Below are 26,787 nucleotides of genomic sequence, written 5' to 3' on the forward strand. Positions count from 1 at the left end.
AGCTTAGGTAAGTCGGGTGTCGATCACAGGGAACGGTGGTGAATTAATTTAAAATATTTGATTATAGGTTACAGGTCACACGAAAAGAATAAAGAAGTAATTTAATAATTCTCAAACAAGCAATTAATTAACAACTCTCGATAAACTAACAGGAAAGAAAATCTCTTCAGGTACTTTGGTTTAGATAAATTACACCTTAAAAACATAGACAATTGCATATACAAATTCATTTATTCATGTTCACCGATTCCTAAAATGATTAGATTCGCGTTCACTATAACTAATCCTTTAGCAAACAAGTCAATTCAAACAGTGATCAGTTGATTAAACTAACATGCTTCCTAGTGTTCAGTTCGTATCAAGCAAGACTTGTAAATATAGTTAATCAAATTACTCATTCAATTAACCTCTTGTTGATGGTCATCTAACAAGGCTCACACATTAACTTACTTATTCCCAAGTTAATCCTAGTTTCACGTTCGTTATTCCTAGACTTATAATCTCGATGGTCATCAAAATCATAAGAGACAAGCAATCAAGCAGATGTTCATACAACTCAATTTACTTAACAATTAACAGAAAATAATTATCATTAACCCGTAAGGATCTTTTAACAAGCTTGGCAAGATAAATTAAACATAAACAAACAATTCAATATAGCAATTAGTCTAATGATCAAAGTTTCATTCAATCATAAACGCAAAGTAAAAGGGTTTTACACCTAAATCAGAAAATAAACACATAATAGTAACACAATGGAATGCTAAACATGGTCACGTTAACAACCCATATGATTACCGACATGTATCCGCTCTCCAATCCTTCTGATCTCCGCTCCTGTTAGCTTAACGACCTTTCGGCCGCCTTCTAGACCCTCAAAACGGCTTAACAGAAGTTTAATATCGACTAAATTAAGTTGGAAGTCGAATCCCCCCTTCTGGTTAGCTGATAATCGACTTTTATAACCCTTGTAACCGACTTACGTACACTGGGCGTAAGTCGGATTACGCTGGGCGTAGTGAAGATTATTACGCGATTGGAGTTATCTGATGCCAGCCATTACGTGGGGCGTAACCTTATATTACGCTGGGCGTAATTTGAATTTAGCCATTACACTTAGCGTACTTGCAACTTACGCGGGGCGTAATCGTTCCTCCAGCATTTTCCTTTCTTTTAGCTTCTAAGCTCGATTTCCGCTTCAGTCTTTTCTTTTGTGCTTTATCGTCAACGAATAGCTGCAAATCATAATTCAAAGCATTATGAGTACTTTTTAGTTCTAAATGAGAATAATAAAGGCCAAAATATTAAGATATAATGCATAAAAATATATATAAAAATACACATATCACTCCCATTTCCACAACGGGATATCCAACGGCTGCATCTTGCCGTGCGGTCTCTGGTGCTCGGCCTTGACCTTCCTGCAGGTCAAACACCGCTCGACGTACAACGCCACATCCCGCTTCATGTAGGGCTACCAATAGTCCAAGCGAAGATCCCGTTACATCTTCTTCGCCCCTGGATGAATAGAGAATTGGGATTTGGGCGCCTCCTCCATTAAGATCTGGCGCACGCCTCCATGATACGGCACCCACACCCTACGGTGTAGTGTCAATAATCCTCGGCTATCATAATCGAAGGAGGTGAATTGACCCACTATTCGCTCACTCTTCCGATGTTCTTCCTTCATAGCCTCCTGCTGAGCTTCCCGAATTTGCTCCAACAGGGGAGTCACCATAGTCATCCTCATGTAAATATCCCTGATCGGTGCCGCCTTGCGGCTAACTGGCTAAGCGCATCGGCCACCACATTGGCCTTCCTCGGGTGATAAAGGATCTCGCAATCATAATCCTTCACCACGTCCAACCACCGACGCTGCCTCATGTTCAGATTCGGTTGATCCATGAGGTACCTCAAACTCTTGTGGTCCGTGTAAATGTTACATCGAACCCCGTAGAGATAATGCCGCCAAATTTTGAGGGCGAAAACCACCGCCCCCAACTCTAAATCATGCGTCGGTTAGTTCGCCTCGTGAGGCTTCAGCTGCCTCGAGGCATAAGCAATGACATGCCCCCTCTGCATCAATACTACGCCTAGGCCTGAGATCGACGCATCACAGTATACCACAAAATCCTCTACACCCTCGGGCAGGGCTAAGATCAGCGCCTCGCACAATCTCTGCCTCAGAATCTCGAACGTTGCCTGCTGCTCAGGCCCCCATTGAAAGACCACGGCTTTCCTAGTCAACCGTGTCAGGGCTACGACTATCTTGGAGAAATCCTGAATGAATCTCCAATAGTAGCCTGCCAATCCTAGGAAACTCCGAATCTCGGATGGAGACTTCGGAACCTCCCACCTCATCACGGCCTCCACCTTGGCCGGGTCTACAGAAATCCCGTTCTGGTTGACGAGGTGCCCAAGAAACTGCACCTCGCGCAACCAAAACTCACATTTGGAGAACTTGGCATACAAGCTCTCCCTCCTCAAGGTCTCCAAAACCTCTCTCAGATGCTCATTGTGCTCCTCCTGCGTATTGGAATAAACCAAGATGTCATCAATGAAAACTATCACCGACCGACCCAACATCGGTCTACACACGTGGTTCATGAGGTCCATGAACGCGGTAGGAGCATTGGTGAGCCCGAACGGCATCACCACGAACTCATAATGGCCATAGCGATTCCGAAACGCGGTCTTCTGTACATCCTCTTCTCTGACCCTCATCTGATGATAACCTGAACGCAAATCGATCTTGGAGAACCAAGATGCTCCCTGCAGCTGATCAAAGAGGTCATCAATCCTCGGGAGTGGGTAACGGTTCTTCACCGTTACCTTATTCAGCTCCTGATAATTTATACACATCCGATGTGACCCGTCCTTCTTCTTCACAAACAGGATCGGGGCTCCCTAGGGTGAATTGCTCGGTCGAATAAATTCCTTGTCTAGCAGCTCCTGCAGCTGCGTAGACAACTCCTGCATCTCGGGAGGAGCCAACCGATAGGGTGCCTTGGCCATTAGAGCCACACCAGGAACTAGGTCGATTCTGAACTCCACCTGACGCTCTGGAGGTATTCCAGGAAGCTCTTCCGGGAACACATCAGTGTAGTCTCGCACTACTGGAACCTCGCTCACCGTCGCTTTACCCGTCTCCCGGGTATCTATAACATACGCGACGTATCCCACGCAACCCTGCTGAAGGTAGCGCCTAGCTCTCGTTGCCGAACATACTGCTGGTCCACGTTGTGGCCTCTCGCCGTGGATCACCAACTCTCCCCCACTCGGGGTCCTGATCCGCACTAGTTGTTGTGCGCAATCTATCACCGCCCCATTAGGGCTCAACCAATCCATGCCTATAATTACCTTGTTCCCCCGCAATGGGATGGGAACCAAATCCACCAAATAACGCTCCTCAAATAACCTCAGAACACAATCCCTGAATATTGTTGATGCTCGTACCGATCGATCATCGGCAATCTCTACCTCTAAAGGGCAATCCAACATGCCCGAAGACTCAGTAAACCTCTTGCTAAGCGCAAGGGAAACAAATGATCGGGTGGCACCCGAGTCAAACAACACCTGGACAGGAATATCGTTCACATGGAACGATCCCGTCACCACATCGGGTGCGGCGCGTGCCTCCTCTGCCATCAGCTGAAACGCCCGGCTCCTCACCACTGGAGCCTCTGCCTTGCCCTGCCGGCCATCTGTAATCCGCAGGGTAGCTGGAGCCGGCGCTTTAACAGGCGCTGATGCTGTCAACTGGGGGCAACTGGCCTTCTTGTGGCCCCTCTAGTTGCAGTGAAAACATAGCAACTCCAATGTCTGAAACACAGGTGCAGGGGAGGTACAATCCCTGCTGAAATTCCCCGTCTTGCCGCACTTATAGCAGCCCGACGATCCCAACCTACACGCCCCCTCATGAGGTCTGCCGCATTTCTTGCAGCGGCTCAGTCCTGACTGGCCTTTTGGCCTACCATCTGGTCCCTTGGGCTTCTTCCCCAAAGCCCCTCCTGCCTGTCCCTCCTCTGACTTCCTCTTCCGGATGTGCTCCAGATCTATCTCCCTCTCCCTCGCCCTGGCAATCATAGAGTCCAGGGTGGGGCAAGCTGAAAAACTGACATGCTCCCGAATATCAGCTCAGAGCATATCATGGTAGCGGGTCCTCCTCATGTCCTCATCACTCGCATACTGGGGCACCAACAATGCCCTCTCCCGGAACTTGGCGGTGATCTCCGCCACAGTCTCCGTCGTCTGCCTCATATCCAAGAATTCCTTGGCCAACTACTGAAGCTTGACAGCTGGTGCGGACTCTGCCCTGAACCTGGTCGCAAAGTTCGACCAAGTCATAGCCTCGACAGCCGAGGCTCCCAACGAGTCCCCCACGGACTCCCACCAATCCCTAGCTCGATCTCGTAAACATCCTGTTGCGAACCTCACCTTCGACCCCTCAAGGCAGAAGCTAATCTTCTGTGCAGACTCAATGTCTGTGATCCATCGTCTGGCAGCTATGGGGTCCTTTGCCCCGTGAAAATCCGGTGCACCACTGCCCCAGAAGTCCTTGAAGGACAGTGTGCGAGATCCCGACTGGCCAGATGCCATGTCGCTCCTAAATGCCCGGAGGCAATCCTCCATCAACTCCAATATCCCTTCCTTGATCGACTCGAAGATAATGGGGGTCGACTCAAGGATGCCTCTGGTGATCTCTTACGCGATGAACTCGCGTAGCCCCTCATCTACTGGCTCGGAACCTTATCCCGAACCCGATCCCTTTCCTGTACTGCCAACTGCTGGCCTCGAGCGTAGTACCACCATTCTCAAACACATAAATAATAATCGTTAGTGATATTGATACCTCTAGAGGAATCACACCTACTACAAGTTTCCTGGTCTTATCTTGGCCTTCCTCGGTTCGGGTACGGATACTTTGCTTTCAGTAGTACGGGCCCATAATACCTTCCACATCTATCTGTACCTTCTCCAAGGGATGCCTTGACTCCACCAGATCCCTGTCACTACCACTGACCACCGCTATACTCATCCTAGGCTTACCCTAGGAATATCTTTATCTCTACTCGACCTGGTCCTCAGCTGCTGAAGGCCTCCTTGTGATGCCAGTTAGCCATTACCTGAACACCATCACATGTGATGAGGCTCAGATAATCCTTTGAGTAACAGATTCGTCCCTATAACAGTTAGACTCAAACAAGAGCTGTGCAACAGGGCCAAATCCAGCACTCTAAGATTATTCAACTCTGATCACATGTGACGTGACATATTCACTTAATGGCTAACTCCCATCACTCAGAATCCCACAAAGCACAAAGCAAACATCATTTGGACAAAAGGAAACAATCTCAAGCAACTCTATCCTCGTAGAGAAAAACTGAACTAGCATACAATGCTAAACTCGTACTATCAGGCATAACCTAAACAAGCTATCCTACCGTTGTCTACTCAATTCTAGCATGCAACTTTTCATACACTGAAGCACATAAAGCAGGCACATAAGGCATCACTCCTAGATCCTTAGTCTTATTCTAGCATGCTGTTCTACTGAAACTGATAAGCATAACATAAGCTTGTATGGGTACTTTGGGGAATACTTACTTGAGCTTGGTCGGCCGCACACATCACACACTTTGTTCTTTCTTAAAACCCTTTACTTAGCCTTTTAGAAAACATTTTCTTTTTCCAAAATCTTTTAATCCCTCGATTTGAGTTCAAACACCCCCGAAGGTGTGTCCGAATCCCTCAAACCAGGGCTCTGATACCAACTTTTAACATCCCAAAAATATGAGCCAAAAATTTCATTTTTATAACATGTACTTAGCAAAACATTAGAAATAAACGTTCAACAATCATATCATTTCACAAAAGATAGTGCATGTCTGGAAAACATTTTGATAAAACATAAAAGTGTCAGAGTACAAATCCCCAGGAAGATCTCATGATGCGGAATACAAGCATGTGTGTGATGTACCGCTACCGCGCCAACTCCTTCCCCTTCGAAGAAGAGGTACCTGAAACCAAAACTGAAAACTGTAAGCATGAAGCTTAGTGAGTTCCCCCAACATACCACATATATACATTTACATATCATGCATACTGCCGGGCAATTCTAGGGTGCCCGACCTACCCGGTACGGCCATTCTGGGGTGCCGACCTACCCGTGTCTAGCTGTTCTAGGGTGCTGACTACCCGTGTCAAGCCGTTCTGGGGTGCTGACTACCCATCGGTCCTAACAACCGATCCTCGGGGTCTATTTCACCCCTACACGTGATTCTGCTTGAATCCAACTCATGACAATCATAGATCTGGGTTTCTAGGGCCTGGTTAACACGTAAAGTTTCCAACTTTACGTGTAAATAAACACCCATGAGGGTTTTAGGGCTCAAAATGCATCAAAAGAGTATATCTAGGGCTTTCATGCAATAGGGCTCCATAAAGGCAGTGGATCCAAGCTCCTGGAGCTCAATCATGCCTAGATCCGGAGGCTAACAACTTATTACAACCCACAATGCACAAACAAGCTTGGGGAAAGGCTCAAGAAGGACTTTCATGAAGCTACAAAGGACAATAAGCATGAAAACAGAGGGAAACTAAGTTATACCTCCAGGAAATCATTGAGATAACCCAAATATGCCTGGCCTCCTTCTTCTCTTCTTGATCCACACTCCTTCCCTCAACAAATCTTCAAGAAAACACACCAAAAAGCTTCAAACTCACAAGGAACAAGGCTTGAACGAAGTATAGAGCTCTGAGGGTGAATGGGGGCGAGCTTGGGGGCGGATAAGAGGGTTTAAATAGGGTGCAAACCCTTGAAATTCAGGGTTTCATCAGACAGCGGGGACTCGCCGAGTCGCCAACTTAAACGTGTTCCGGATCCCGCCTCTACTCGGCGAGTCGGACCTGCAACTCGCCGAGTCCAAGGCTAAAAATGAAAAACACTAAGATAAATTTTACGTACCAGGAACCAGGTGCTACATTTCTTGTTTTTTAGCTTTTATGCTTTCTATCAAGAACACTTGTAACCTCTCTCTTTCAATTAGAATACGGCTAAATTATCAAAAAATTGATCTAGTTATCATTCTTTTCTTCCTCTGTTTTTCTGTGGAGATTGGCCCTCTCGAATAAGGTCTTATCAAAAATCATAAATGACTTAATATATATACAAAAAAAATATATAAGTGACTAAATGTGTATATGGGATAAATTTATTAACTTATAAGTCATTAACCATATGAATTTTTTTTTGAATAAATTACCTTTTTGGTCCTTGACTGCAGTTGATCTTTTGTTCTCTATTTCGGTCCTAATATGTTTTCTCTTGTAGGTTTTTATATTTATTTAAGGTTTTTGTAATGTTTTTTGTCCATGTTTTAAATAAAATTAATACTTTTGGTCTCTAAGTAACAAGTATAGCTGATTTTTTGAAATTTTGGTCCAAAAAATATAGCTATATTACTTAGAAAAAGAAAAAAAAAATGTTACAACAATATCAAGTAAGTACCAAAAATACAAGTGAACACTTTTTGAAGGGTTTAACTTATGTTGCAACAATACCATATATAAGGCAACTAATGTATAAATATGTGGGACACTAAGACCGAAGGGAGTGACTTCGTCATCTCCTTCGCTATGCTTACATGGCTTACTCACTACAACTCTTTTACAATTGTTAAACTCATGTGTAACGATCGTCTTGCCAAGTGCTTGGCAAGACGAAAGAGAATATGAAAAGGATAGCAGGTGGTCCCCACTAACCATTTCATTGTTTCAACTTTAAACAGTTGTAAATTCAGCTTAATAACTTGTACCTTATTAAAGTTTATATTAATTTAATATTTAAATAAATATTTATTTGATTTAAGAAAAAAAATTTACCTTCTACACACATATCACTCCATATCGTCAAACTATATTAAGGTGTCCATAAAAAATATGATGTGACGATAACTTAATACATGCTACCACTCATTCTAGCCTAATAGTTCTTTGTTTCTTGATGGGTTTAAATTGTCTTAAAGTACAAATTGTTGGTAATTATCATTTGTAACTATGGTCATTAGTCATTACAAGCCATTATACCCTGTTTGTATCATATATCAGCAAGTTTATCTTACATAATACGCATTCCATTTAATACCAAAACGGAGTGCGAAAAACCCATATTTTACCCAAAAATCTACAACTTACAATAAACCACATACACCTTACAAAGTTCAGGTTGCAAAACTGTAATATACTCGATCATTTTTGCAAAATAATATTTTTGGATTTGGATTAAAATAAATAAAAAACACATGACAGTTTTTGCATTTTATCATTATTATTCTACTAGTTGTGAGACCCGTATATTATACGGGTTGATTAAAACAAAATGGTAAGTACCAACGATTAAATAGAAATTTTATTTGAATTTGAAATTGAAATAAATGAAAATTATGAGAAAAAAAACATACAAAAAATAAATAAACTAAAATTATGTGTTTAGTGTGTACTAAACGGGTTAATTATAACAAAATGATAAACACAAATGTTTGAACTGTAAAATTATTTGAAATTTAAAATTTGAAATTAATATAGGTTTAATTTATGGAAACCAAATTAATAATATAATGAAAATGAAAATTAAAGTAATGACAAGTGGAAAATAAATATATCTCAAATTATGAAAAAATGACATGTGGCTAATTTTATGAGAGAATGACATGTGGCAAAGTCATTTTCATTTATTAGGGTAGATGGGCGTTCACACCCTTTTCGGCTGGTCGTATAGTGAACGAAGCAGAAACCTCCAGAAATTCATGACGGTGGCCATCGCCCATCACCAATCACAGCAAAATTTATGGCCCGTTATTCAATAAAGCTCCCAGATCTCTCCCATTCGATAACTATTTGTTTGTGTCTTAAAGAAAAAGATAAAGTCCTTCACCATGAAGAATGAAGGAGGAGGCAGTTCAGGTGTAACAAGTGCTGTGAAGCCTACAAATTTTGCGCTTCTTTCAGAAGGTTGTGTGTCGTATATTTTATCACAAACCTCACCTCGCGATGTGGGTAGAGCGTCTTCGATTTCTAGGGGTTTCAAGTGTTTCGCTGATTCCGACGCCGTTTGGGAGCGATTTTTGCCGGCCGATTACCTGGACATCATTGCTCGATCGGTTTCTCCGGTGGTTTACTCATCCAAGAAAGAATTGTACTTTCGTCTGTGTGATTCCCCGATCCTTCTGGATGATGGCAACTTGGTAAGGTCCCTAGCTCATGTTTTTTAATCTCTACCACCAACTGTTTGATTATTCTACTCTTTTTCGTATACTTCCTTTCCGTTAATATATTATAGTGTATCAATTCTTACAGCTGCACGGATTGAATCTTTAATGGCCAAAGTGATTTAAGAAAAAAGAATAACGTTTTAGGAAGGGATCCTTTCTGTAATTTTGTGAAATACAAGGACCATTTCTGTTATTTCGTAATTAGGCAAGGACCATTTACGTAGTTTTATGGAATGTAGGGATTGTTTCTATAATTTTGCTATTAGGCAGGGTCTTTTTTGTACTTCTGGTAATTGTAGGGACCATTTATGTATTTTAATAAAATAGATCGACAATTTATCTATTAGGCAAGGACCTTTTGTGTAATTTTGTGAAAGATAAGGACGATTTATGTAAATTTCCAGTTAGGCATGGACTATTTCTATGAGTTTAAGAAACAAAAGGACCATTTTTAAAATTTTTCTATTAAGCATACCCGTTTTTATAAATTTGCATGCACACTTAAATTTGTTCTATCAAACAAGGACCATTTAAACATTCATGTAGTTTTGTAAAATATAGGGCCCATTTCTATAATTTTGCCTAAACATGGACTATTTATGTACTTGGGTAGAAACACATGGATTATTTTTATAATTTCAATATTACGTAGGGACTATCTATGTAACTTTTGTGAAACATAGGGACCATTTATCTAATGTTGCTATTTAGGATGGACCATTTCTAGAATTTGCTATTAGGCAAAGATGACTTTTCTATTTTTGAAAAACCACAGGTCTATTTCTATAAAATCGCTTAGAAATGGACCATTTTTGTGACTTTGTACAATTGCAAGGCCCAATTATATAGATTCCCAATTAGACATGGACCATTAATGAAATTTTGGGAAACACAAAATTATTTTTGCAAATCTACATAAAAGAAGGCACCATTTGTGTAATTATTTAAAATCCCAATTAGACATGGACCATTTATGAAATTTCGTGAAACACAAAAACCATTTTTGCAAATTTACACTAAAACAGGGACCATTTGTGCAAAGTTACACAACTTCCTAAAAGTGCATGTGTTTTAATTAGACTAAACTGCACTGTGGTGGTTTATTCAATATTGACATTTTTGTCCAAAAATGTTTGGACTAGTATCACAGGTCCAAAGTTTTCATTTTGTTGTAACTTTGGTCCAATTTGTTTTAAAAATATTTAAAATAACGGATTTACTCTTGGTATTTTTCTTTTTCTATTTTTTTGTTTATTTAAATGTTTTTTTAATTAAAAAAAATAAAAAAGAAACTCTCTCTCTCTCTATGATTTTATTTGTGTTCTTTAACCAAATAATCAAAGATATGAGGAAATTTTTGCAGAAATTTATTTTCATGTTTGAGTTTATGTTATTGATTTTTAGGAAACCCACCATTCCAAAAATCAGAAATCAAAACCCAATTTCAAAAAGATATATATTTCTAGAAATCATTTAAAAAAAAGAGAAATCAAATGTGTGTGTTATTTAGGAAACGGTTTTTGTGTTTAATCTTCAACCCAAGAATAGAATTGAATATCCAAGGAATTTTTTTACGCAAATATGTGTTCATCTCTGAGTTCATGTTCTTGATTTTTAAGAAATCCACCATTACGAAAAAAAGCCAAATTCAAAAAACCTACCATCGAACAACCCAGGATCTCAAGAACCCAAACATATGTGTGCTTCTCGTTACAAATCATCCTCAAGAAACCCAGATGAAGATGAAAAACATGAATAATCAGTTGAAGATGAATACATACGTGTCTTCGAATCTGGAAACCATTAAAAACGCCGATCTAGGGCTCTCTGTTTTTTTTTCTTCAAATCTTTGGTTCTTGGGTTTCAGTGTTTTTTTACTCTAATCTGCTACAACACCATCCAATGACTGACTGGTCGTCGAGAAGTGCACATTCTGAGCCGATTAACTAGCAAAAGCTCTGAACGCAACTTACAGAGTTGGAGACTCAATTGGAGAAAGCTCAAGGTGAGCTCAAGAGTCTTAAAGATGTGATGAAAATTGAAAACTCAAAGTAACAACTGATGAAGGTCATCAGACGGATTTTTCAAAAATCTTTCCTTTCTTTTCCCACCATTACATTATTGAAGAATCCACATCTAGATCAAGATCTGCATGTATGGATTTTGGGTCAGTTTCTGAATCTGCACATAGATCGATTTCCTGGGTTTTTTCATATTGCTTTATGGGTTTTTGAGAGACGATGATGAAATCATGGAGAATAGATCCAAGAACACTGGAATCTGGTCTGCAAAACCCCATCTCGATTTAAGAAGGAAGAAATGAAGAATATGAAGTGTTCTTGGGTAAAAAGTAAAAAGATGTAGGGGAATACGGTGGAGAGAGAGAGAGAGAGAGAGAGAGAGAGAGAGAGAGAGAGATTATTTTTTTAATCAGAAAAACATATAAATAAATAAATAATATAGAAAAAGAATATATCAAGATCCGTCATTTTAAATATTTTTAAAACAAATTGGATCAAAGTCGCAACAAAATGAAAACTTTGGACCTGTGGTGCTAATCCAAATATTTTTGGATCAAGGTGGCAATTTGAGTAAACCATAGGGACCATTTGTGCAATTTAGTCTTTTAATTATATTTAATAAATTGTATTGGGAAGATTTTTTTGTGGACCAATCTGGAAAGTTGTTTTTTTTTTTTTTTTTTGTCTATGTCCGGTCCTAAGGATGAGCAATGGGTCGGATTGGACCGGACTGACCCGAAGACTGAAAACCGGACCGTTTTTGGGTCTATCGTTCGGCCCGGTCCGGTTCTGGGTACTAAACCAGGTTTCGGGTTTTAGACCAAATTAAACTTTAGCAGTGTTGTTTACAGTTTTGGTCCAGTTATGTTATGAGCACTAAATTGGTTTCGTATATTTGTTGTTTACAGTTTCGACTTTTGTTTGTCATATTACTCTCCAGTGTACTATTTCAACTTATAATCTTACTACGAAACATCCATCATTCGTATTTTTGTTGTTTTCACAATTCGACTAAAATATACATAAAAGAAGATGAATATAAAGGTAATAAGTAGCATTATATTACTCTGATTTTTTTAAAAATTGATGTCGCATAAAGTTATATGTTATTCTGTAATGAAATAAATGTTATAAGTTTTATGTTGTGCTCTTCAAAACCAATACAACATATTTTGGTGAAAAAAATAAAGTATTATTATTATCATTTAATCATATATTCTTTTTATTATGTATTTCACTTAAAAAAGTTCTTGTTTGGCTTTATAATCATTAGAGGACGATAACAACAGTAACTTAAATCCTTAAAATTCACTTATTTCTATTTGGAAACGTCATAGATATATGATTAGATTAATGATAAATATTGGTAGGGGATATCTATAAAAGAAATTAAAGTGAAAATGTTTTCCTGTTCCGGGTTAAAACTCGTGCTCTGGGTACGGTCCGAACCCAAAACCTGCTTAATAGTAAAAACAAAACCCGAAAGCCAACCCACTAATATATATATATATATATATATATATATATATATATATATATATATATATATATATATATATATATATATATATATATATATATATATCAAAATGTATGAAGCTCATATTTTATATATTCAAATCCACTTAGAGGGTGTTTGGTTAAAAGCTTATTTAATGAGTTTTTTTAACTTATTATCAGATTGATACCGGTATAAGCTAAAACTAGTGTTTAAATAGAGATTTTTAAAAAAAAATAGCTTCTAGTGGTTCTACACCGGAGATAAGCCATTTTTTATAAGTCACTCCTCACTGACTCATCAAAACTTTGTCAAACATTTTTTTAAAAACTCTTTTTGATACTGCTATAAGTCAATAATCTAATAAGTTAAATGTTTATCATTTTAAATAAGCTATCCCAAAACACTCTCTTAGTGACTCGATCCACTTAAAATTTATTCATTAGCCAATAGTCTAATCCATTTAAAATTAAATAAAAAATAATTCAAAAAATAGCTCATGAAACGTTGTATGGACCTTGATCGTGATCGAAACGTGCATGTTTGATGTGGCCATGAGATGAGGTGAACACCATGAAGAAAGAGAAAAGGGAAGAGGACCTCCTCACTAGTCACTAAGCAAAATAAGAAGAGAACTAAAACTTTATCATGAATCTTCTGATTTAGAGTCAAGTTGAATGTGTTAGATTTTGTTTGTCATATTGTAGATAAATAATCAAGGTGCAAGTAAATGAGTCGATAATTCCTACAACAGAATGTGAAAGAGCCTATTATGAGCTTAACCCAAATTTCATTGTGAAGTGAGATGTGAAAAGAATGAAGTGTGCATTACAACAGACCTGTGAGTAAGAGGAATGAAGTGTCACAAATGCTTAACTTCAACTATGAAACAGTAATAATATATAATTGATTACTTATTAAGTCAGCTCCATGTTATCTCAAAAAGAAACAGCACCTTAGACGTAGAGTATTATAGCCTATGATTCTCACTGATCACATCTACAAGGGAAAAAGACGCCTTCTTTTTATTTTTATTATGGTGAATATTGTGTCTCTCGTGTGTGTGATATACATATACGTAGTTATATGTATCTAATCCAGATTTTATCATATGATTGGATACAGAGCTTCTACCTTAATAAAAAGAATGGGAAAAAATGTTTTATGTTAGGAGCACACGCGCTTTCAATTGCATGGCAAGACACTTTAGTTTTCTGGAGGTGGAGATCTTTAACTGAATCAAGGTCCCCCCTTCCTTTCTCTCTCCCCGTTGTGTTTTCTTTCTTTCATCAAGGTTGTTAGTTGTTCCCCATTTACGACATTAACTTTAAAAAAAATACAACACAAATCTTTACTGATTTTTGTAAGGAATATCAAATTTTCAGGTTTTCAAAGGTAGCGGAGCTTTTAGCTGTGTGTTGGCTTGAAATAAAGGGGAATTTCAGAACAAAAATGTTGACATCAGCAACTAGTTATGCAGCATATCTTGTGTACAACATTGGAGAGATCTCACATGGGCTTGACTTCACAGGGAAGACATTGGTGAGACATGTTGGTGGAGATGATGATGATGATGACGTGGCAAAGACTGTTTACTTGAAACCACCAAAAACGGGTGGTGGTTTGCAGGATGGGTGTAGAGATGGGGAAGTGATGATGATGGGTGGGGGCCCACAGAGGCGGGTGGATGGGTGGATGGAAATTGAGTTGGGGAGATTTTATAATGGCGAGAATGCGATTGATGATGAAGTGGAGATGTGTTTTATGGAGACACGTCAGCTTCATTGGAAATCTGGCCTCATTGTTGAAGGTATTGATATTCGGCCTATAGATTGAAGAAATTAAGCGGGTTGTTATTGTAGTCATTCATTTGAGCGTAAGCTGAGAGAAGGGTATTTTGGTCATTTCAAATGGCTGCAAAAGGGAAAGCCTAGAATAGAAGGAAGCCTTGAGGTTAGAAAGAGCTGGATGAAAAAAGAAGCAAGCTATCTATATCTAATGACTCATAGCTTTCAAAATTCTGAATGGGGTTTTGAAGGAAATTCAATAAATTGCACTAAAAGGAAAATCCCTCTTGTAATACTCTTACTAATGGAAGAAAGCTTCCATGCTTTTGGATTGAATCTTGGAATGTGGGTTTTATTAGCGTCACTATGTTTTTTTTTTCTTTTGTGGGGAAATGAAGGTTTATTTTGGAGGGAAAATATGTTTACTAGTTACTTCTTTGGAGGAGAATATGCTAAGATAGCCATCAAAATGATTTTCTAAAACACAGAGTTGAGGATTATATGTTCGTTTGAAAATCTAAGTACAATCCATTATCCATAGATACTATCTTAGTATATTATTATGGAAGCATCGAGAACACTATGAAGTAGTTTAGTTATGATTCTTGAAATCCCACGAACAAACAGAATCCATATTGATACAAGTGGATTGTGTGTACGTATAATTAATTTTGAGAAAAGGCAGAGCAAGAATACATAATATTACACTAAAAAGCTGAAATAGATGTCACGTCACAAAAAGAATCCATGCATGCTGACTGGCCTTTTAACTACATTTGTAAATCCCTGCATGAATGCATCAACACTAACGTAAAGATAAGATAATATCATCAAAACATGTCTACTATGCCAAAAAGACAAAAAGATAATAAAAGATTTGAATTTTCAGAATCGTTAAGTTACCTCATTAAACTTGAATAGCACAGGACGTGAATCCCTCTCCCATGTTGCCGAAACTTGTTTCACAGTTTCAGTAATCTGAGAACCATTGGCGCTCACTTTTCTAAACCTGGTTATTTTACTATAAGCCACAATCAAAACAAAAAATATAAAATCATATTTGGATTACTATTCAAAGAAATTGAAAGAGCTTGATCTAGTAGTAGTAGTAGTAGCCTTTGGTACCATAGTGATAATAAGAGTATGTCTTTCTTGCTGTAATGGATTCTTTACTTTGCTGTCATTTTCCAGAACACCATTTTGTTTACTAAATTTCTCTTTCACAGTTTCTTTCCCATGATTTTGTTGGAATCCTAAGTTTCAGGATCAAGCAATCCAATTTATGGCAAGTTTGTTTTATGGCAAGTTGGTCATATTTTCCTATTCTAGAATCTATATATACCTATCTATAATCGAGTTTATGATTATAAGAACAGATTGTAAAACCATTGGTTTTGAGTGATTTTCCAATTAAATCAAAGAGTGAATTTTGATTACTTTTGTTTTGCATTCTCGTTTTCTCAAATAGAATTGGTATCATAACTTGAGTTAAGAAGCTGTGAGATCGAGTTGTTGGATGCTTTCTTCCACCAACTATACTCTTTGGGCACTAAGGATGAAAGTAGTGCTCTGAATTCACAAAGCATGGACAACGATTGATCCAGGAACAGACGATAATGAAGAAAAAAATTACCTGGTATAAACTTGAATTAATAATAGCACAGTCCTTTTGGGTTGCCCTCAAACATAGCAATGGACATGATATTTTTGGAGAGAGAGAATGATTTATTATTTGACTAATAAATTGAAATAAATAATTTGTTAATATATTATGGAAATAATATATTAATTAGAAATAATAATATTTAATTAATATTTAATCAGAATTTAATTTGAATTAATTTGGTGATTAAAATAATTAATTGAAAGTGCAGAGACTGAAGTGTAATTGTTCAATAGTTAAGCAAGATACATTCTAGAACCTTCCATGAGGCTATGGAGGGTTTTAAAAAGTCTTTAGGGTTTCTAGAATTATCCCTAGTGGATAATTAGAAAGCTGGATAATTACCCGGTTCAAAAATTATATTGGGTTTGGTAAACTACAAGGAACATTCATATAACTTTGTCAAAATTTAATAATTGCTGATTTTTAGGCTGATAATGTAATGCTTTTATGTCATTTTCCTTTTCCATTATTTGAATTAATATGTTTTGTTTCTAAATATCTTATTGTTTAGGGCTGAAATAATGGAACAAAATTACAAAACTAGGCATATTCACCCGTTTTTTTTAACTTAATTTGAGATTTTTACTCACATTTCACAAGACGCATCTCTTTTCCCTCAAGAAAATCTTTTTTTGGTCACAACAACAGACCTATTATTATTGTTACATCTAACAAGGAATCCTTTTTAAAAAGGCACCTTCTTTTTATTCTATTATCCAGGAAATTGTGACACGTTTGTCATATAACTCTGTTTCTAACTCAATTTTTAAAAACGATTTGGTACACTACAGAGCTTCTCCCTAAATAAACACAACAGAAAAAAAATGTTTAATGCTAGGAGCGAAGGCGTTTTATATTGCATGGGGAGACATTTTAGTATATTCTGGAGGTGGAGATCTTTGCCTGAATCAAGGTCCCTTCTTTCTCTCCCATTGACTTTGACTTTTCGTTATTTTGCCCCATATCTATTACATTCTTAACCAATAACAAAATAAATAAATAAATCTATTATAGCATTGTACTTACAATTTTCTACCAAATATATCAAATTGATTTTTTGCTTATGTGGCAATACAAATATTCAATCAGCATTCAAAAAAAATATTGTCAGGTGATTTACTAAAATAAATGGAGGCAACGGGGTTTCAGTCATATAACAGTGTAGGATCTTAACATCTACCAAGTCATCATTGGTTGGATGTCAAATAAGCAAAAAAAAAAAAAAAAAAAACTAATCGTAATTGCGTTGCTATTATGATATTCCCTTTATCGGACCATGAGACAAACGTTTATTTATTTTGTGAAGAATTTGCAGATTTTCAAAGATAGCAGAGCTTTTAGCTGTGTGTTGGCTTGAAATAAAAGGGAATTTCAGAACAAATATGTTGACATCAAAGACTAATTATGCAACATATCTTGTGTATAAAATTGGATACATGTCACATGGGCTTGACTTCACGGAAAAGACATTAGGTTATGGGAAGTGGTCACCACCAACCCACCGAAAAAGTGTTGTCACCTCACGCCACGTCAACTTCACCACCAACCCACAAGACATAGGAAATAGTTACCACTTCACAATTTTCTTTTTTATTTTTTTATGATTAAATTAATTTAAAACATAATAAAGTATTTTACATTAGTTGAAACCACATTACATTAATTAAAAAAACATAGAAATTAAACCTAAATTAGTAAAGAACATAGAAAATGAAAACTAAAATACTAAAAAAACATAAAAATAACATAGAAAATCAAACTTAAATTACTAAAAAAAACATAAAAATATAGAATCTAGTTGCGATATTTGTCGAGAACTTCTTGTTGAATTTTTGAAAACACCCTTAATGTAACACCCAAAGTTTTGAAGGCCAAGAAAGGGAAGAAAACCCTAAGTTTAGGGGTCGACTCGGCGAGTCCAAGGAGGGACTCGGCGAGTCGGAGCGGGATCCGGGTTGAGGAGTAAGTGACCAACTCGGCGAGTCGGCCAAGTGGACTCGGCGAGTCTGGTCTGTGCGTGGAAAACCCTAAATTCGGGACTTGGAGCCTATATAAACGTCTTAATCTCCTTCCTAGGGTTCCTTACTGCCTCTTAAGCCCTGGATATCAAACCCTAGCCGCCATATCCTCTATTTGAACCATTTATTGCCTTCAAGAGTGCATTTAGCTTGGAGGAAGAAGAAGAATCTTGAGAGTGCAAGAAAGGGGTTGTAGATCCGGGATTGGGAAGACATTTCTGAGCTTTTGGAGGTATAAACTAGTTCCTGGACCCTTTTTGCATCTAGATTTATGTGTGGTTGTTGGGGCTCTTTAGCCATAATGATATTATTTTGAGTTAGGAGCCGGATCTGGAGTTGCTACTTCAGATCCAAGTGTGTTATGGACTGGAGAAGCATAAAGTATCAGCCCTTGAGTCGATTTTGAAGCCCCTTGGCCTTAAACTCTAGTTTATGGTGCTTTTTGCCTAGATCTCCCCCTCTACACGTAAAGTTTGCAACTTTACATGGGGGATAGGCTTGGGAAGGGTAGATCTACAGTTTGGAGTCCATGCATGACTCAAAAGTCCTTTGCATGAATGTAGATCTGAATGGACTCGGCGAGTCCTTCGAGTGGACTCGGCGAGTAGCTTGAAGATGAGGAGGAACTCGACGAGTGGGATGAACAACTCGTCGAGTCGGATGAAGATGGGCATGAACTCGGCGAGTTGGATGAAGATTGCCTTGTGCTCGGCGAGTCTGTTCTTAGACTCGGCGAGTCAAGTCGCGTAGTCCCAAACCCTTCGAGTTAAGACTCGAGTCAGCGAGTCGAGCAAGGACTCAGTGAGTTGGACAGGACATGATTCAGGAATCAGTAGACTCGGCGAGTCAAGTCGTGATTGGAAGGACTTTGAGCATAGGGACTCGGCGAGTCAGTAAGTGGACTCGGCGAGTAGGGTTGACCTGGAAGGTTGACTTTGACCAGGACTTTGACTTGACCAGAGTTTACTTGGTTGTCTGTCAGGGGTCAGTTTGACTCAGTGTTGTATTGATATTGGTAGCTCGGGGAGCTAGTGGAGCAGCAGTTCGGAGTCAATGGTCAGGTAGCAGTCAAAGGGATTAGCAGCAGCAGTTCATGTCACACCCCCAAACCAAGGATGGCGGAAACGTCCGGGGGTGGAGGACTTCATGTAAAGTATCACAACAACGAGTATAATAGTGCTCAAAGTAAATACAACCATCATAAATATAATTGAAAAAGTTTCACCAAAGTATATGTTTACATGATTCAAATCAATTACATTATGATACAAAGTGAACTGTTCGACGATTTATCGTCCCATCCTCAAAACGTTGTTGGTTTCCTGTTTTCACTGAATTCCTGAGAATACAAGTAGTTTTGAAAAGTGTCAACACAAAGGTTGGTGAGTTCATAAGCTTTTGACAGTAAAAGTTTGAAAATCGATCTTTGTAAAGAGATGTATGATACCAAGAAAATCCAATATTTTCCTTACAAAAGTTATGTAGTCCTAAATACCAGGACCGAAAATGAACAACTATATGTCATACTTAAAGATATAAAAGCGATTTTAAATCGGCATAAAACCCTTTTTGATATGAAGGCGTACAAGTATTTTTCTATACTTAAAGTAATTTCAGTGAGCTAAATAGCCATAACTTGCTAATTTAAAGTTAGAACCCGTAAATCTTATGATTGTTAATATCACATGTGAGCTATCATAACCATACTATGACCTAGATGGCCTGAAAACGACGTTCTTCAGGCGTCGTAGAACTGAAATGACACTTGTCACCCGTAGACCTGCAGGTCCAACTGTAGCTAGCAGCAAGGTGTGGGGTGTCAAACCCAATATAGATCTATATACAACTATCACGCTCTCCCTCCTGGAGACTCTGGTTACAATACAGGACTTATAAATTGGTTACTTTGGAAGTAACCCGAAGGGAATGACTCACAAATTTATTCATTAACAGATTTACGTGAACTAAACGGAAAACCTTTGATAAATAAGTTTAAGAGGTAATGGTACATAAACTATACCTATTATAGTTTATCCAAAACGTCTGTAATATGTAAAAATTCTTCTATGAATGCTTTAATGTTATAAATTCATAAACTATGCTCATTATGGTTTAATGTACTTGTTCCAAATAAATGAATAATCTTATCATATATGCCTATACTTCAGTATGATGATATACTAACAAGGTAACACATTCAATATTTAGAACTTGACATTATACACTTTGCTCAACATAATACAAAGTGTTTTAAAAATTACAAGCTGTTAACAAATTTTCAGCCTTTCTACACTGTTTTTGAAAATTCATAGAAAAATCATACGAAGTCGAAAACTAAATCCGTAAATTCTGGGAGTTCCCAAAATGTGTCTAGTTTACTCATAATTTTTATCATGATTTTTAATGACCTGTAACTTAGGTGAAAAAGTCCATAATCACAGACTGGTCCGGATTGGTGTTTGAAATGATAGGCAGTTTTGTAAAAATCACCATAAATTGTAGAAAAATCGTATGGATATGTGCAAGTAGCCATTTTAAAGCTAAGAAGTGGAACTATATGCACCTAAAACAGTTTTGAAAACAAAAATGTTTAAGATGTCCAAAACAGTCCGTGAATGGAGTTGAACTTTTCTGATGAAAGCTGTTAGAAAAATGTAGTTATGTTCTTGGTGTTTTAACTTGTATTCCCCCCCTAAAACTTGAGAAAACATGAAAATGTAGGGGTATGAACTCACCTTGTGTGATTTCAGTAGATAAGTGTTGAAGAAGATAAGTGTTCAACCCAAGAACACTTGAAGAATCACTTGAAGATTCGAAGCTCTAACACAAATATAATGGAGTTTGTGTAAGATATCCATGATTTGAGTGGAAATAATTGAGATAATCATAAAGGGAATGGATTATGCTTACCAAATGTGGAGGAAAAACTCAAGATCAGCCCTTGAATCTCGAATTTCTAGAGAGAGAAAGTGAGAGAGAAAGGAGTTTGATCTTCTTGTGAAATGAGAACAAATGAGAGAAAATGAGGAGAGAGGATGAATATCCAGCTCTCAAAACATGGAGATGGCTTGTGAGGGAGGTAAAAAGTACAAGGTATGGTGGGGAGGAGTGTGGGTTGTCATGGAGTGGGTGTGGAGGTTGCTTGCGTCATAACTAAGGTAATGTCAACACTCTTCTTTTTGTACTTTACCAACTCCTTTTTAAATAAGATTTTATCCTTAAAATGTGATTAAATCATAAATTTAGGGGTCTTATAATTAAAAATAAAGTTTTGGGTGAAAATCTCATGTTAAAATAATTAAAAATGGGTTTAAAATGCAAAAATATGCAAAAACGGGGCGAAAATGCAAATTTCCAGCGTGTTTCTTCGGATCTAGGCCGAGGCTCGGTCAGCTGGGCTCGGTTCGGACGCGGGTGGCTGGGTCCGGAGGCGAAGGCGCGAAGCGACGGCTCGGTCCGAGGCGATGCAGTCCGACGCGAAGGCAAGAAGCGAAGGCGGGGTCCGTCCGAAGGCTCGGTCCGATGAGGAGTCAGGTGCGAAAACAAGGGTTCGGTCCGAGATCAGGCTAGAACCGAAGGAACTGTAGTGAACAGTAGTGAACAGTACCTTCGGTTCGGATCTCCCTTCTACACTAGGTTCGGTTCGGACCTTTCTTCTTAGCAGAGTTCGGTTCGGATCTCCTTCATGGCCGGGTTCGGTTCGGATGAACAGTACTTTCGGTTCAGCTCATGAACAGTACTTTCGGTTTGGACCCTCATGAATAGTGCTTTCGGTTCGGTTCATGAATAGTACTTTCGGTTCGGAGGGTTCGTTTCCTTAAGTCCGTTTTTCGCGTAGACTTCCGTTCTTGGGCTATTTTTCGCCAAATTCGAGGGTCGGGATGCCCCGAGTGATTATAGAAAGTCGGGGAGAGATTTCGAGAGAGATTTGAGAGAGATTCCTCGTTCTCAGAGAGATTTGGGAGAGATTTGACGTACTTGGAGAGATTTCACATACAAAGAGATACGTGAGAGAGATTTCACATACTGGGAGAGATTTGACATACTTAGAGAGATTTGGGAGAGATTTGACATACTTAGAGAGATTTGGGAGAGATTTGACATACTTGGAGAGATTTCACATACAAAGGGATATGTGAGAGAGATTTCACATACTTAGAGAGATTTGGGAGAGATTTGACATACTTGGAGAGATTTCACATACAAAGAGATATGTGAGAGAGATTTCACATACTTAGAGAGATTTGGGAGAGATTTGACATACATGGAGAGATTTCACATACAAAGGGATATGTGAGAGAGATTTCACATACTTAGAGAGATTTGGGAGAGGTTTGACATACTTGGAGAGATTTCACATACAAAGGGATATGTGAGAGAGATTTCACATACTTAGAGAGATTTGGGAGAGATTTGACATACTTGGAGAGATTTCACATACAAAGGGATATGTGAGAGAGATTTCACATACTTAGAGATATGTGGGAGAGGTTTCACATACTTAGAGATATGCGGGAGAGGTTTCACATACTTAGAGATATGTGGGAGAGGTTTCACTGGTGACCTTTTTGAGTGTCCGGCTACGCACTGCAAGGTCCTTAAACCCCGTTAAGCCTTGATTAGGGATCTTGCATACTCCCGATGAGTATGTAACATTGTTTTATCGGTTTGGCTTTCTACGTACCACCGTTTTAGGTTAAGGAGATTTAGATGAACGCACTCTTCGATTTCTGATCTCTCATTAGAATAGAGAGTTGTTTAGAAGTTATATAACGTAAACTCTAGTACTCACGGCGAATTGGGTTGACCGGTTTGACTTGTTGACTTTAGTTGACTTTGACTTGACCGAAAATTGACGGTTGTCACAGTTCAGCAGTATCAGGTGAGTTTCCCTGTGTATGAATGGGTCTACGCCCACAATGCTTGCCCATGTAGTTATGAGTAGAAGATCAGGGGTTAGCCCTAGGCCCGGTATGCTAGTATGATATTCGGGACGAGGTCCAATGATAAAGGGCAGGTGCCCAAGGAATGGTTTATGTGGTAGTTTATACTTGTTGTTTGTGTGATACTTGTATGTGCCTGGTAGGGAGGTGAGTGTGGGCGAGGTCCCGTATCTCACCAATAACAGAGTGTGGATGGTGCACATCTCAGTGGCAGCAGAGCAGGGGCGAGGCCCAAGTTAGGGAAGGAGTGAGGGTGGGTTGGGCCCGTACCTCACTATCATCAGGAGTATGGACGGGGTTCCATGACTCATCAGTAGCAGGACAAGGGCGGGGCCCAGAGATAGGCGAGGCCTTAGAACAAGAGTCGTTAGTATATGTTTAGCTTATGTGATGTTATGTGATATGTGTATGTGTTATTATATGTTAGTGGGCGGGGCCCTGTGACAGGAGAGGCCTAAGTAAAACAGATCTGTATCCGAGCGGGGATCGAAGCCAGGCGGGGCCTGGGGCGGCGAGGCCGTTGTAGCGGGCGAGGCCCGAGGTAGGGGCGAGGCCCAGGATAGCGGGCGTGGCCCGGTATGTGCAGTATGTGGTTATGCATGGTATGTGGTAGGATGGGGAACTCACTAAGCTTCGTGCTTACGGTTTTCAGTTTTGTTTTCAGGTACTTCCGGTAGCGGAGGGAAGAGCTCGGGGTGATCGCATGGCACACACCATAGTTTAGACAGCCTGGGAATGTTTACTCTGATAACGAAGATGTATTTTGGAAACTAATACTCTGTTTATGTTTTGAAATGATGAATTTTCTTAAAGTAATGTTTTATTAAAAGAAATTTTTAGTCTTAAATTTTGGGACGTTACACTTAAATTTTCCGGGTTGAGATTCGGTTGCGGCACCGTGTTTATAATTTGAAGATCGGTGTGTGCCAATTGTCGCCGACGAGCTTCCTCTGTTGATTCAAAAAAAATTTCTAAAAAATTTAGAGTTTTGTCGATTTTATCCGCTAGTACGTCCTCGTTTGTTGATTTTCCGCTAGAAGACGCCTCTTTTCTTGCTTTGTCCCTTCCCGGTGGTCAACGAATTTGGACATCCGGTGGACCCTCCCCCTTGGTGGCGTCGAACTCATCATTGAGGTCAAGGTTAACACCAATGTTCGACTCGGACATTCTCGGTTGTTGGAGCCGGTGGTAGATCCCGAATACGCAGTTTCTGGATAAATGACCCATTTTGGACAATTGCAACAACTTCCCACGCTTTTTGGTTGGCAAATGGTTTACCATTGTTGGTAATTTTGTATTGGTAAAACGCGGTTGATAAAATGTTGAAATCGTTGCTACCGCTTCTATGCATATTTTTAAGATTGTCAAATACGTCGTTAAATTTGGTGCAAGCTGCTCGAAGGTCACGACATTCTGCATTGACCGAGTCGTATGTCCGGCTCGTTTGTCTTCCTAATAAGGTGTGGAAGTGGTCTAAAACACGATTCCAAAAGCTTTGATTCGTTTGCGCATTGCCAACATCCCCGTCTTGTGATATGAAAATCCAAGCTTTAGCTAAACTTTCCTCCTCGGTCCATTGCATACTTTTCTTTTTCCTTTGATCTTTTGATTTTTTTTGCCTTCTACGATTTGGTTGTGTTTCTTCAACCCGTTCGTCGTCGTCGTCATTGTCGAGGTTTATGGGTTGAGATTGAGATAGTGAAACCTGAGATGATTGTGAAGTTTGTTGACGTTGGGAAGTTTGGGGTTGAAATTGCGGAGAATGTTGTTATTGAAAGACTTGAAATTGGGGTTGAATGAATTGTGGTTGTTGTTGTTGTTGGTAGTAGTATGGGTGGTATGAAAGATTGGTGAATAGAGGTTGTTGAATTGGAAAGGATATCAATTGCATGTAGCTAAGATTCACTGATGGATCATTTGGAGTGGCCAGTGGCGGATTCAATTAGCAACTAGTGGGGTGCATGGCCCCCACTTAAAAAAAATTGCTAGCAGTAATATATATATATATATATATATATATATATATATATATATATATATATATATATAATGATATTATTATTTATTAATGGTTGGTCCCCTCTTCAAAATACTTGGTCCCCACTCCCAACTGTTATCCAACATTTCTTTCTCTCTAGTGTGACTCTTTTCTCCCCTGTTTTTGACCTAGCTACCAATTGCAAGAACTCATGAAGGAAATAATAGAAACCATTAATACAAATAATTGAACAAATGAAGGAATTGCTCGAACCTAGCACACACCATCTTCGTTGGAAAGTTTGTACATTTACTCCATTGAAATCATAATATTTATGAACTTATTCCATTGATTGCTTTTGATTCAGAAATCATAATATGTATAAACTAAATCATAAGGTTATTTTATACTCTGAAATATGATTTTTCTGATTTTTGGTGGGACGAGTTGATACAAAATGTTATTTGGAATGTTATACTGTGAAATCTGATTTGTCTCTAATTTGTGTAATGGTTTTCTAATTTGTGTAATGGTTTTGTATGAACCATTTCAAAATGTTATTATGAATGTTATTTAAAGAGGAGAATAATGTTGGAATAATCCAGAAATTTCAAACTTTAAATATCCGTTTTTGCATTTGATTCATTATCTTTTTCCTGCAAATTTATTAGTAGATAATAATAGTTGGTTAGCTTTTCTTTTCTAGTATAAATAGAAGATGTTTTTTATATTTACCATGAGTTTTTTTAATTAAATAAAATCCCAACATAAAAAGTTCCCAAAATACCCTTGCGTTATGTTCTTCATCCCATGTTTGCTCTTGTTTCTTGTGTTTGGTGCTCCTCCGTGGAAACTCAGATTTTAAAATTTACAATGACATACAGTTAACAAAATAACATGGACAAAACGGTGAAGTCAACGGTCAATGTGCACCCCACTTGACTTCCCAGCTAGATCCGCCACTGGAAGTGGCTGAGGTATTTTGGTTTGGATCCATAACAATATATGAGGAAGGAATATTTTTTAGTGAATATATGTGTTTGTGTTGAAAATATGTGTGTTTGAAAAAAAAATGATATATATATATATATATATATATATATATATATATATATATATATATATATATATATATATATATATATATATATATATATATATGACATGGCAAGGATTGTTTACTTAATACCACCAAAAATGAGCGGTGATTTGGAGGGTGGGTCTAGATATGGAGAGGTGATGGGTGGGGGCCCGCAGAGGCGGGTGGATGGGTGAATGGAGATTGAATGGGGTAGATTTTATAAAGGTGAGAATGAGATTGATGATGAAGTGGAGATATATTTTATGGAGACACGTTAACTTCATTGGAAATCTGGGCTCATTGTTGAAGGTATTGATATTCATTCTGTAGACGCATGATCATGACATAAATTGGTGAAAAACCTTCCAAGTTATATGTGAAAATAACAGTTAATGCTGGTTTATTTTGGAGGAAACTATGTTTAGGGGACTGGGGTACTTTTTGTAGTTATGTTTTTACAACCACCAAAATATTTCAGATGGAATTACATATGTTAAGTCTACATTAATTGTGTAGCTATATG

The 26,787-nt window shown here is 38.3% G+C and overlaps 1 protein-coding gene across 1 annotated transcript; it reads left to right on the plus strand.

Moving 5' to 3' along the window:
- The first annotated feature begins 8,752 nt into the window (after nucleotides 1-8,752).
- Nucleotides 8,753-14,942, plus strand: LOC111915908 (putative F-box protein PP2-B12). Its single transcript, XM_023911547.3, has 3 exons — nucleotides 8,753-9,245; nucleotides 13,917-14,035; nucleotides 14,177-14,942. The coding sequence occupies exons 1-3, from the start codon at nucleotides 8,937-8,939 to the stop codon at nucleotides 14,625-14,627; spliced, it is 879 nt and encodes a 292-aa protein (XP_023767315.1). The 5' UTR covers nucleotides 8,753-8,936; the 3' UTR covers nucleotides 14,628-14,942.
- The last annotated feature ends 11,845 nt before the right edge of the window (nucleotides 14,943-26,787 follow it).

This window comes from Lactuca sativa, chromosome 1 (assembly GCF_002870075.4).
Source record: "Lactuca sativa cultivar Salinas chromosome 1, Lsat_Salinas_v11, whole genome shotgun sequence".
Classification (NCBI taxonomy): domain Eukaryota; kingdom Viridiplantae; phylum Streptophyta; class Magnoliopsida; order Asterales; family Asteraceae; genus Lactuca; species Lactuca sativa.

Excerpts from the sequence above, each read along its gene's own strand:
- LOC111915908 (XM_023911547.3), top strand. The coding sequence starts at position 8,937 with ATGAAGAATGAAGGAGGAGGCAGTTCAGGTGTAACAAGTGCTGTGAAG. Across the intron at positions 9,246-13,916 it reads TTCTGGATGATGGCAACTTG|AGCTTCTACCTTAATAAAAA; the intron begins GTAAGGTCCCTA and ends GATTGGATACAG. Across the intron at positions 14,036-14,176 it reads AGATCTTTAACTGAATCAAG|GTTTTCAAAGGTAGCGGAGC; the intron begins GTCCCCCCTTCC and ends TCAAATTTTCAG.